Source organism: Eleutherodactylus coqui, chromosome 8, assembly GCF_035609145.1.
Source record: "Eleutherodactylus coqui strain aEleCoq1 chromosome 8, aEleCoq1.hap1, whole genome shotgun sequence".
In the NCBI taxonomy this organism is placed as follows: domain Eukaryota; kingdom Metazoa; phylum Chordata; class Amphibia; order Anura; family Eleutherodactylidae; genus Eleutherodactylus; species Eleutherodactylus coqui.
In genome coordinates, this window is record NC_089844.1 from 209,478,713 (window position 1) to 209,492,423 (window position 13,711).

The 13,711-nt window shown below is 46.9% G+C and overlaps 1 protein-coding gene across 4 annotated transcripts in view; it reads right to left on the reverse strand.

Moving 5' to 3' along the window:
* PGAP1 (post-GPI attachment to proteins inositol deacylase 1) overlaps positions 1-13,711 on the reverse strand; it is a 123,583-nt gene that overhangs the window by 34,853 nt on the left and 75,019 nt on the right. For all 4 annotated transcript variants that reach the window (XM_066577279.1, XM_066577278.1, XM_066577280.1 and 1 more), the window contains one exon: positions 1,962-2,052. In XM_066577279.1, the coding sequence (XP_066433376.1) occupies positions 1,962-2,052 (91 nt within the window). The remainder of the gene's footprint in view (positions 1-1,961; positions 2,053-13,711) is intronic.

Genomic DNA, 13,711 nt, shown 5'->3' on the forward strand with positions numbered 1-13,711 from the left:
GTCCGTAACGACGTGTACAAAAAGTTGAACACGCTTTTTATTTTGTACGACAAAAAGCGTAAAAAAAAACGCTAAAAAACAGAGGCAAAATGCTAATTTTTAGCATTTTGCCTCACAAAAAATGCAATAAAAGTGATCAAAAAAGCCGTACATTTCCCAAAATGGTACCAATAAAAACTACCGCTCGTCTTGCAAAAAATAAGCCCTTAAAGAGCTCCGTACATAGAAAAATAAAAAAGTTACATGACTTTGAATGCAGCTATAGAGAAAAAAAAAAGATTTCCAAAAAAAGGGGGTTTTATTGCAAAAAAGTGTAAAAACCTAAAAAAAATATAACAATTTTGGTATCGTTGTTACCGTACCGACCCGCAGAAAAAATTTAGTGTGTCATTTATGCTGCATGATTAACGCTGTAAAAAAAAAAAAAAAATCTATGGCAGAATTGATGCGTTTTCTCTCCGTTATCATTAAAAAAAAAAAAAAAAAAAAATTTTACGATATTGTCTATATACCCAAAAGTGGCACCGATAAAAACTACAGCTCGCCACGCAAAAAACAAGCCCTTATACGGCCGCGTCCACGGAAAAATAAAAAAGTTATGGCTTTTGAAAAATGGAGATGGAAAAATACCAAAAAATCGCTTGGTCCTCAACGCCAAAATAGGCCGTGTCATTAAGGGGTTAATGTAGTATGCTGGTCATTCTTCTAAAGGCGGTCGCATCTCTATGTAATGTTACCCCAGAGCCAGACCTGAAATCTGATTGGTTGCTATGCGGAACATTTTCTTATTGCATCAGTTTTCCAGACCTCATGTTTATGTATCTGATGGTAAGGTGCAAGCACCGAGTCGTGACCGACTCCTAGGGTGGCGTCGCATCGGGACGTTGTTTTGGCAGACTGTTTTTGTGGAGTGGTTTGCCATTGCCTTTCCCAGTCATCTTTACCCCCACCAGCAAGCTGGGTACTCACTTTACCAGAAAGATGGAAGGTTGAGTCAACCTTGAGCTGGCTACTTGAACCATGCGGGAACCATGTGAGCGAGAGCTTAGGAGTGCATACCGCTGCCTTAACACTCTGTGCTACACGAGGCTCTTCTGTATCTGATAAAAGGGCTATTGTAAATCTCCAGAAAGTGAATACAGTCTTACACCGTACCTCACCAAGCACTAACGTTGCAATGCCAAGATGTTGGGATCTAAAAGTTGAAATAAGAATGACGAACCGGGTGATGGCGTCGGCGGTACAGCTATGGGTTGCGGAAGCGGGTGATGGCGTCGGCGGTACAGCTATGGGTTGCGGAAGCGGGTGATGGCGTCGGCGGTACAGCTATGGGTTGCGGAAGCGGGTGATGGCGTCGGCGGTACAGCTATGGGTTGCGGAAGCGGGTGATGGCGTCGGCGGTACAGCTATGGGTTGCGGAAGCGGGTGATGGCGTCGGTGGTACAGCTATGGGTTGCGGAAGCGGGTGATGGCGTCGGCGGTACAGCTATGGGTTGCGGAAGCGGGTGATGGCGTCGGCGGTACAGCTATGGGTTGCGGAACCGGGTGATGGCGTCGGCGGTATAGCTATGGGTTGCGGAACCGGGTGACGGCGTCGGCGGTACAGCTATGGGTTGTGGAACCGGGTGACGGTGTCGGCGGTACAGCTATGGGTTGTGGAACCGGGTGACGGTGTCGGCGGTACAGCTATGGGTTGTGGAACCGGGTGACGGTGTCGGCGGTACAGCTATGGGTTGTGGAACCGGGCGATGGCGTCGGCGGCGGTACAGCTATGGGTTGTGGAACCGGGCGATGGTGTCGGCGGTACAGCTATGGGTTGTGGAACTCATGTTTTTTTTTTAAACAGACTTCAAAGTCAGCTTTTCCATGTCTGTATAACTGATGGATTGGGGAGGGGTGTGAAGCACGCACACATCCAAAAAGGATCAAAGACATTGATTTACCAGAAGTGAAGAATTTACCTCAGAAGGAATCGACAGATACTGAGAACAGGCTCAACCTTGTATGGTTTAGCTGCAACATCCAGTGACGTATCAAATTCTAAGCTGCACCCTGCAAAAAAAAGGACAAACACTTAAAAATGATCATACGAGAGAACAAATGGCCAATTTCCCTTCCGCTCACAAGCTGTACTTCTAGTTGTAACCCTTTTGCCGGTCGCACGCTGTATAAACATCTACAGTGCAGGGAAACACTGTGAAATCTTGAATTTAACCCCTTAAGGACGCAACGATTTTTGGCGGATTTTAATCTCTATTTTTCAAAAGCCATAACTTTTTTATTTTTCTGTTAACGCGGCCGTATAACGGCTTGTTTTTCTGCGTGGCGAACTGTAGTTTTTAAGGTTCCATTTTTGAGTACATAGACTGATCTGGATTATAGTTTTCTCCAGCAGGTTTTGGGGTATTTTGTAGCTTCCGAATTGTATAGTGTGCACACATCGTCGAGCAGATTAGACACAAGCGATCAGTCTCATATCCAAAATGGCTCTCTGCCCAGAAACAGCCAGACAGGGCCTTTTATTGTAAAGACATACAATGGGCGTGCAACAGGTTACATCAGTAACATATAGGATTCTCATTTGTCGGATCATATAGAATCTCCCACCTCTCTGCCCACCCTCTCCAAGTGTTGATGTGGCATGGACTCTGTCCTCTATGCAGGCAACCTTAAGCAGTTTCTGTGTATGTGGCAACCCATTGTTTATCTAGCTTCAGGATGGGAGGGGTGGAAAGGTCTCTGTGTTATTTAGTAACTTTCTGTGTGGGGGCAGGGCTGGGGATTCATCCAAGATGGGCACAAGCAAATTATATATATATATATATATATATATATATATATATATATATATATATATATATATATATATATATATATATATATATATATATAAACACTGTGATTTAACTCTTTCCTTATGCAGCAGAGTTCCACATTAGGTTGAAGTCATTACAACAGCATAATACATTTGGTTTATACAAATCAATAGACATTTTATACTAACTAATCATCATGTCTATCACAAGACTATATTGTAAAACTTATTATTTTTTTATGATAGCAGGGAGAGAAATCGCATCAATTCTGCCATAGATTTTTTTTTTTTTTTACAGCATTAATCATGCAGCATAAATGACACAATTCATTTTGTTTCCGCGGGTCGATACAGTTACAATAATACCAAAATTCTTACATTTTTTAGGTTTTTCAACTTTTCTGCAATTAAAACCCTTTTTTTGGAAATTTTTTATTTTACAATTGACGGAGCTTTAGGAGGGCTTATTTTTTGTGAGATGAGCTGAAGTTTTTATTGGTACCATTTTGGGGAATATACTGCTTTTTTGATCACTTTTATTGCATTTTTGGGGAGGCAAAACGCAAAAAATTAGCATTTTGCCTTTTTTTTTTTTACGCTTTTTGCCGTACAAAATAAAAAGCGCGTTCATCTTTTTGTTACAAGTCGTTACGGACGCGTCAATACCAAATATGTGCCATTTTAATTTTTTTTTATGCCAATGTGAGAAAAAGCACAAAAAAAGGTTTGCCATGCTATATTGCTTATACAGCGATTACAGGCACTGGCAACACAGGACGTCAGTATCTGGCGTCCTGTTGCCACGGCAACAGGCTGGGCTCTCTGCGATTATATCGTGAGGACCCGGCAACATCACAGAGGGAGCGCGCTCCCTCTGTGAACCTTTCCCGTGCCACGATCTATATAGATCCCATTTCTTACTGTCCCCATTGTAATCAGAGCTCCAATGCTGGAGCAGTATAATGCGGGAATGCGGATTCAATAGTTTTTCTATAAATTAGTACAGCTGTGTACAGGCCCATTTACACGCAACGACTTTTTTTTTTGCTTTCAAATGATGAGCGTTAACACGTAAAGATGTTCATTTGACATTTTGGCCATTTTCACTGGGTCGCTAGTGTTTACACAAAGACAAGCGGACGATCGTTTGCTATGGGGGGGCGTACGTATATGCGGAGAAAACTAACTGTCGGTATTGTGCAAGTACGAGGATTGGCTTTTGGATGAATCACAAGCAAACAAATTGGCAAATTTTTTTTATGCAGGCCGAAACTCCGCAACAAATGCCAGGTGGACGAAAAGTGCACAACGGCTTCGCGTTTACACGCAACGATTATCGCTCGTCTGGATGAATTTAGAGCGATAATCGTTGCGTGTAAATGGGCCATTAGCTCTTTGTTCTCTGGTGCTATGCATTATGCTTCTTTCCTTTCACCACGGTTCCTATCTAGCCCCTTCACGCCCCAGGCGCACATTTTCCTGACTATATGACACAATCTAAACAAAAGTCCAACTGCCTGACACCTTCAGACAACAGCGGGCACAGCTCACTTTTCTTCACGGAGATTAAAACTAGATGACTTTTCAACCCAGGAAAATCTTCCCAAAAGTCGGGGGTCGTCTTATAGGGCGGGTATACCGTGATGTCGCAGGCGCTGCCAGGTTGACAGGCCGGCCACTCCCCCCTCTCAGGTCCTGGCACTCGGTAACATTGGCTTACCAGGCGCTGCAGCAGATTTCCTGGTCCGGAATCCCTGCAGGCCTGCGGGGCTGGACAGTGAGGGACAGGCGGCGCCAGAGAGGTTTCCCCGGTGGCCTGCCTGTAGGGGGCTGTGGTGGTGGACTGTGAGGGGGCGGCGGCAGAGCGCCTTCCCTGCCGGCGGACTTCAAGCTACAGGTCATTATTATCGGCTGCAGGAATATAATATACAATTGTTTTTTCCACTTATTTTCCACTAAAAATTACTAATTTTTTTTTTTTGAGTGGGTGGGAAAAGAACAATTTTGCAGTTGTTTATCGGGTCTTTATCTTACAGCATTCCTTCTGCAGTACAAATCACCTTCAGGGCTCTTCTTCTGAGTTGGTTATTTTGAGCATCCTGCATTGAAAAAAAACTAAATAAAAACAAAAATCTGTATGCACCCTAAAACGATACTAATAAAAATGTCAATCCGCAAAAGAGAAGCCCTCATGCAGCATAGATGAAAAACATATAGTTCTGGCTCTCTAGATATGGCAGTGCAAAAAAAAAAAAAAGTTTATGTTCAAAAGTATTTTATTGAGTTTTTACAACATATAACTTACATTATTGTCCGTTCGTGTTAAACAGAGATGCAAGATTACGCTTCTAATGGTTATTAGAGATGCAATAAAAGCTAATATATATATTTATTTTTTTACATTTCTGGTTTTATTCTTGTAAACATTAAAGGGGTTGTCCCGCGAAAGCAAGTGGGGGTATACACTTCTGTATGGCCATATTAATGCACTTTGTAATGTACATCGTGCATTAATTATGAGCCATACAGAAGTTATTCACTTACCTGTTCCGTTGCTGGCGTCCTCGTCTCCATGGTTCTGTCTAATTTTCAGCGTCTAATCGCCCGATTAGACGCGCTTGCGCAGTCCGGTCTTCTTTTTCTTTTGTGAATGGGGCGGCTCGTGCAGGATGCCGGCTCCGTGTAGCTCCGCCCCGTCACGTGCCGATTCCAGCCAATCAGGAGGCTGGAATCAGCAATGGACCGCACAGAAGCCCTGCGGCCCACCGAGGGAGAAGATCCCGGCGGCCATCTTCACCAGGTAAGTAAGAAGTCACCGGAGCGCGGGGATTCAGGTAAGCACTGTCCGGTTTTCTTTTTTAACCAGTGCATCGGGTTTGTCTCGCGCCGAAGGGGGGGGGGGCTGTTGAAAAAAAACAAAAACCCGTTTCGGCGCGGGACAACCCCTTTAAATATCTCCTAAAGCTTCGATAACATCCTCCTGCCTGATTTGTGACTTTAACAAACGTTGCTTCTGAGTTCTAAACTTGTATTTAACCAGCATTGTAACTGTCCATCTAAATTTTGTAGTCTAATTTCCGACAGGCATCCAGTCCCGGAGGTATCGGGACATAATGACTGTCGGTGCATAATACTTTTGAGTATAGTAGTGTGAAACTAAATCAAGAATGGGTGTGAGAAAGGGGTTGGGGAAAAGGGGGAAATAGAGGTTGTGAAAGAAGAGAAGATTAGAAATAAGGAAGTAGAGAAAGAGAGCCTCATGTTACCTCCAGCCTCTGTACGCTCGCCAAATCCAGGACTTATCGATTGGGGAGCTCGCCCCTCTGTAGCCACCCGTCAAAATCTGTTGACTTACGGAAGGTCAGCCAAAGCTCCCAGACCGCATGAAAGGCTGCATATTTGTTATCGTCCTCCGCTCTCAACTCCTCCATGTGGCTTGTATCGTCTAGGGCTACGACCCAGTTCAACCTGGAAGGTGAAACCTGTGATCTCCATAGGCGAGGGATACTAACCCTTGCTGCTAAGAGAAAGAAGCGAAGAATTCCTTTCTTAATTGTTCCTATCGGCCCCGGTATGGCAGACAGAAGGGCTATTTCAGGGGTGATGGCCAGTGAACTTCTGGTCAGAGCATTATATAGTCCCTCAACCGCCTTCCAAAGGGGTGAAATCTGGAGGACACGACCACCAAATGTGGGTAAGAGTCCCAGTTCCTGTCATGCACCTCCAACATAGATCAGTGACCCCTGGATAGAATCTGGCCAGACGTACCGGGGTGCGGTACCATCGTGTGAGCAATTTGTAATTTAGCTCTGAGATGGTCATCTTATGCGTCAGGCTTTGAACCTTCACCCACTCCTCGTCTGGCACGGTTCGACCCAGCTACTTCTCCCATGCTTTCCTGAATCCTCCTCCGGAACCCCGGCCCCCCTCGGCTACCAAGATGTTGTAGACTGCGGAGATCTCGCCTCTCCTTTTCTGTGGAGCTTCGCAAAGCCCCTCAAAGGATGTGGAGGGCTGTGTCAATTTGGTCATTGGCCCCAATGTACTTATGTAGTGAGCAATCTGATGGTATTGGAACCACGCGCCTGCCCTCGGTCCCCCCTCTCCCGCTAATGTCTCCAATTGCAGGATTCCGTCCTTGTCCATTACGTCACGCACCCCGGGGCATTGCAGGCCTAATCCCTTTATCAGGGGCAATCCGCCGTCTCCCTGGGGGAAGTCCGGGTTCCCTGTCAGTGGCGTCCATGGCCCCGTCACTCTAACCAGTCCGCACCCTACTGCAAAGCCGTCCCATATTGTCAATATTGAACTCATTAGAGGGGATACCCTCAAACCGCGCCTGCCTAATCCTCCCTTCAGCCAAAGTAGCCCCTGTAGTTGTTCAGTCGTTCGCTCTAGTTCCACCCAGTGTTCCGTGGGGTCCTTTCGTGTCAGGTCTAGTACTATTTTACTTATTGCAGCTCTATAATATGATGGCATATCTGGGAGTCCCAGTCCCCCGTTGTTCTTTAGCTGCGTTAGGAGCTTACAGCGGAGACGTGGTTTGGAACCTTTCCATATGTATAGGGTTGCAACTTTTTGGAGTCTAATAAAATAGTCCTTTGGAATGCTAATGGGTGGGGCTTGGAAGAGATCGAGAAGTCTGGGTAAGACCTTCATTGTAAGTGTGTTAATTCTGCCCAGCCATGATAGGTTTCATGCTCTCCATTTATCTAGATCTTTTGTGATGGTTGTAAGGATAGGTTTAATTTCCCGGTATCTGCTGATAGGGTCACCCCCAGATATTTTATTTGGTCCTTAGGGGAATTTTGATGCTAATTGGGTAATTTCCTCTACAGGGAGTGTGATGTTTAGTAGCTCTGATTTAGTCATGTTGATTTTAAAGTTGCTGACTCGGCTATATGATTCACATTCATGTAGGATTGCCGGTAAGTCTTGTTTAGGGTTAGTCATGTATAGCAATAAGTCGTCAGCAAATAGCGCAACCTTATGCTCTCTCCCAGCGACTTTATAGCCCAAAATTTCTTTATTTTCCCTAATGGCATTGGCGAACGATTCCATTACCAATGCGTACAACGTCGGTGACAGGGGGCACCCCTGGCGGGTTCCATTCTTGATGCTAAATGGTTTGGACAGTACACTATTTACTCTTAGCTGAGCAGTGGGCTCGTTATAAAGGGCCATAACCCATTGCCTGCATCTATTGCCCATACCCAACTGACTCAGCGTGCTTTCTAGGAACGACCAGTTGACTCGGTCGAAAGCTTTCTCCGCATCGCCCGATAGTAGGCATAGTGGCGTGTTGGCCTCTTTTGCCCAATCCATCAGAGAGTGTTCTTATGGTGTTGTCCCTGGCTTCCCTCCCAGGGACAAACCCTACTTGGTCTCTGCTGATAATGTCTCGGGGTAACGGTCTTAGGCGTGATGCGATAACTTTCGCGAAGATCTTCGTGTCAATATTGAACAGGGAGATTGGGCGATAATTTTCGCAAGTCATTGGATCTTTACCCGGCTTGGGCAATACAGTTATGGTAGCCTGTAAGGACTGTGGAGGGAAGGTACATGTGTCTGAGATTGCGTTAAAGGCCTTGCTCAATAGTGGGGCGAGAAGATCACCAAAAGATTTGTAGAACCTTGGAGTGAAGCCGTCGGGGCCCGGGCTTTTCCCATTTTAAGCTCTTTGATTATTTCCTGATCTGTCAAGTCCTCCTCTAATTCCCGCGCCTGGTCTATTGATATCGCTCTCAATGCGTGTGCCTGTAAGTATTGGTCGATCTCCCCCTGCTCCACTGGGTTTTCGATGTTATACAGCTCGCTATAATAGTTCTGAAAGCATTCTAGAATATCTTTTGTTGCGTGGACTTTCCCTTTCTCTTTTGATTTCATTGCCAATATGTAAGTTAGATTTCCCCTGGGGTCTAGGGCTCGCGCTAGCCATGCTCTGCTCTTAATTCCGTATTCATAGAATTTTCCTTTTAGCCTATTCCTCATGCAAAGGTGGTTTCTGTCCAGTATTTCTAGGACCTGCTGGCGTAGTATTGAGATTTCTGCACCTAAGGTTTGTGTAGGGTTCGCTTTATTAGCTTGTTCCGCCTTTTCCATTCGGGAAATCAGGCTCGACAGTTTCCCCGTCCTATCCCTTTTGAGGCGTGTGCCGTGTGATATAAAGACCCCCCTTAGTACGCACTTCAGGGCCTCCCATTGCACAGTCGGGTGTGTTGTATCCGTGCTGTGAGTATCTATGAATATTTCAATGCTCTTCCTGATCTCCACGAGTCGCTTGAAAGGTTGTCGTTTAATCTCCAGGAGTTCAGGCCCCCTCTAGTCCCCTGCCCCAGGAGTGCCCCGAAGACAGGCGCGTGGTCCGACCATACAAAGTTGCCCATAGAGCACTTGGGGTCAAGATCTAGGAGGTCGTGTGAGATGAAGATATAATCTAGTCTCCCGTAGCTGTTGTGTGATGCTGAGTGGTGGCTGTAGTCCTTGACCCCTGGATGGAGAATCCTCCAGAGGTCAACGAGTCTCAGCTCAGCCAACTGTCTCCGCAGTCTACGCAAAGCAGCCAAGGAAGTGCCGGACTTACCCGAGGACGAGTCCAGCTCCGGGTCCAGGCTGAGGTTGAGGTCCCCTCAGAGTACGATCCTGGAGCCTGAGGCAAACCGCGCCAGTTCTCCCAGGATACGGCAGGCAAACGAGACCTGTCCGGAATTTGGAGAATAGATATTAGCTATTGTTAATATACGTCCTCCTAAATCGAGCTTTAAAAAGATATATCTCCCTTCGTTGTCTACTTTGGAAGCCAAGATTCTATGTGGGAGGGTCTTGTGGATTGCTATTGACACTCCACATGACCTCTTGTCAGGGTTTACACTGTGATGCCAATTGGTATAATATCTATTGTTGCCTTTTGGGACTTGACCAGCTTTGTAGTGTGTCTCCTGAAAGAGGGCTATCATGACTCGCTTCTTGTGCATATGTGCCAAGATCTGGCCCCTCTTGGCCGGCGCTTTCATACCCCTAGCATTGTAGGTACAAAAGGTTATACTAGCCATGACTTAATATGTAAATAGTGGACGGCCCTGACCGAAGCACACTCAAGGCATGGGCTCAAGAAAGAAGAAGGAAAGAAATAGAGGGGGGGTAGAGAGAAAAAAGTAGGTGACAGAAACCTGTTGTTCCGTCGATTGGAATCCAGTTTTCCAATCTAGTAGAGTGGGGAACCAACTTAAGGTTGGCTGCAGTCGATGCGTAAGTATCGTCCATCCCGTGGGGTGGGATACCGAGCAGAAAAGGAAGCCCCCTCCCGCCACCTTCCCCGGCGACTCAAGTGAATGATTAGTGTAGAACGTATTAATATCACATTTCACCTTATCTGGAACACTTAGACGACCATTATGCAGATTTTAACTTTTAGAAACTAAAAAGTCAAACAAACGCATTTCTCCCATTACTATGGCCATAAACCCTAGCTCCTTTGACGCCGGAGCGATATTCGTAGTGAGTGATCAGCGTTTTGCCCTGTTGCTGGTCTCTGACGGCCTGGATCTGCGTGGTCTAGCCTCCTGTCATGGCTCTCTTGGGGCTTCAATGGGTAGGGCCGGAACATACGGCCAATCTGGGATTGCCACCATTGGTAACTCCAAAGTTCCTAGAAACATTGGCAGGTCAGCTGGTGATTTCAAGGAGGCTGTTTTCCCGTTTTTTGTTGCTGTAAGTTGGAATGGGTCCCCCCATCTGTCTCACTGCCCTGCACAGCTGCAGTGAACGGCGGGCCAAGTCTGGAAACACTTCTATGGGAGTACCATTGTGTTGTAGAGTGTCCTTTTTTTCACGGGCTTTTCGCATTAAGGTTTCCTTGTCTTTAAAGTAGTGGATACGGCAAACCACATCTCACGGTCTGTTTGGGTTGTCTGGCTTTGGGCCTAGAGCCCTATGCATATGATCGATCTCAACTGGGCTCTCAGGTCCCCTCTGCAGCAGTGAGCCAAAGAAATTGCGGGCCCAGTCCTCCAACTGCGTTGGTGTGATCTCTTCCGATAGGCCCCTCAGGCGTATGTTGTTTCGCCCGTGGCAATTCTCGATGTCGTCAATGTGAGTCAAAATGTCCGCTAACTGTATAGCTTGGGCGGTAATCGCTTGGCTATGGGCGTCTAAGGTAGAAAAAAAACCTTCTCTTGCAACTCTTCCACAGTGCTTAGCCTGCTGCCCACTTGTCCTCAGACAAGGGGTCTCTGGGCTGCGGGTACGGTCTGGGCGTTTTGGGTCTGGCTGCAATGGCGGCGCTTCTGTGGGTTTTATGCGTTGGGTTATGGTTCCCCTCTAGCGAGCTGGCACTGCCACTGCCCCCTTCCATGTCACATGGGCTGGGACCCCGCTTATCCCCTTTTATGTTTTCTGGGGTAGTCATAGTCCCTTGCTGGGGAGGGCTGGGAGCATGCAACTCCGTGTGCAGGGGAGATTCACCCTTTGCTCTGCTGTGCTGTGTCAGACCCTGTGCTTGGTTGTGTGGAGTCACCGGGGGAGAAGAGGACCCTGCAGCCCCTCTGTACTTATCTGTCCCGCCGGCTTCTGGAGCTCCCGCTGTCTCCTCTGTCCCGGGCTCTTCATTCATCTCCGCGGTCGGCTGGGCTCAGCGCCGCGCACATGTTCCGGCGCCATCTTGGGGAGGGGGGGCGCCGAGCCGCGGCTCCCGAAGTACCGCTGTATGTTCGGCGGGACCTCTTCAGCGGCGTCCGGCGGCTTCCCGCCTCCTCTCTTCTTCACCATGACTCTCCTGGGACTTCTTCCTGCTTTTGGTCCGCGATGGGGGTGAGTTTAGCCGGCGGTTGTAGCGGGAGGACGGGATTCACGCGTCCTACTCCTGCATAGTTAGGCGCCCCCCCCCCCAAAAAAAATAATAAATTTAAAAGCTCTTCTATTGTAGACAGGCATTCTGGTACCTGGAAGAAGAGAAAAAGCCTGTGGGTGTGTAAGGAAAATAAAAGGATCAGTTCCTGCCACATTCAGGGGGACGCTGGCTGCCAGCCAGAGAGAGAGGCTGTAGCAGCAGTATACGGCATGGAAACATAAGGTCTGGCGCAGACCAGTCTGGGCCCGTCACAAGGTCTGACAGAGGAGGACGTCCTCTACACCCCAGGTGGGAGATAATGACAGAGACCCTGTGGGTTGTGAACTCTGATTGTACGTTACACACAAATGTTTGCGGTGTATGCGAAATAAAGCTGATGGAAGCCAGACATTCAAGTGATTTGAGCCTCCTGACTGCTATGTATGTGGCGTCACCCTGCTGAATGGCAAAGATGGTGATCCTATAAGCAAGTAGCCCCCAGATTTATATATATAATACATTTGGTATCACAGTAATCGTACCGACTTGCAGGATAAAGTTGACATGTTATTCCTATTGCGTGGTAAGCAGGGCCCAAAAATAATAAAGAGCCAGAGTTGCCTTTTTAGTACTTCTCCACTGCAAAAACATGCAATAAAAAGTGATGAAAAATTTGTTTGGACTTCAAAAATGGTACCAATGAACGCAGCTCCAGGCTCAGCCTGCAAAGAACAAGGCGCCCCCCAGTTTTGTAGATGTAGAGTTATGGCTCCCAGTATATGGCAACACAAAATTTAGAGGAAAAAAAAAGGTTTTTGTGCAAAGGTGGTACAACATACAAAATCCATACACACTATATTGATAAAAGTATTGGGCCTCCACAGATACTGTGCTGGTAGGTGATCTGTGAGCATTATGTATAGAGGACAGTAACCATCTGAATGCCACCAGGCGTAGAGCGGACATCAGAGTCTGGTGGGGAGAGGGAGGGGGCTGGGTCACCTGCAGCATTTTCAGACCCCCAAAGTCCCCTCTTGGCCATGTTATCAGTAAATGGAGACCATCCGGTGTGTGCGGTGCCGCCACGTTCAGGGGAACCTCGTGAACTAACAGAACATGGACAACGAAGCCTTGTAGGAGCTGTGAAGACATCACACACATCGTCTGCCCTCGCTCAGGGGGTCGTACAGGTCATTGGGACATCCATTAGCACCAGAACCCTCCGTAGGGACCGGCATGTTAAGGGTTACCAAGGACGAGCCTCGCCACACAACATCACAGCAGTGAAGGCACATCGAACATCTTTGGGGGGAACTAGAATGCCATATCCATGTAACCCAACATGCCAATCATCATTGAGGCCAAAGGCGGTCCAACACTGTATTGGAAAATGAGGATAAAGTTAAATTTTTCTGTGTGTCCCAATACTTTTGTTAAAATAGCATAAATTCGGTACGACCATAATTGTATCAATAACCAGAATAATGGGTTCTTTCAGGCTACAAAACGTCTCATGTGAAAGAACCCGTGGGACGTGACAGTTTTTGGGAATTTTTATCTCCACTTTTCAAAACCATTCCTTTATTTTTCCAGCTGTGTTTTTTTTTTATTGGTACCACTTCGGGGTACATTTAATGAACTTTCTAACTTTTATTAACCCCTTGAGGGGGGCAGGAATAAACACCACATCAATTTCCCCATTGTGTATTTTTGTTTATACTGCACGGTGAACGCCGTAAACAAAGGACATAACTGTGAAAAAATCAGCGCCACTTCCTCTTGCTGTGCGGCAGAAACCCCTACCCCCGATATCCAGAGACTAATCTAAGAGTTAGGACTCATGCCCGCGGCTGGGTCGGATTTTGCCTGCGAAATATCATGGCGGAATCAGACCCGGCGCCCCCCAGAAACCCTTTACTCACCTCTCTGAATGCGCCACGAGAGTCTGGCATCACGTGCCAGTGTTGGGCTATGACGCGGATTGTTGTGGTACTCCCGGCGGGCATATATCACGGGACGGATGGCTTCCATTGCAGCCAATGGCCGTGAGATTTTCCACAGAGAATAGA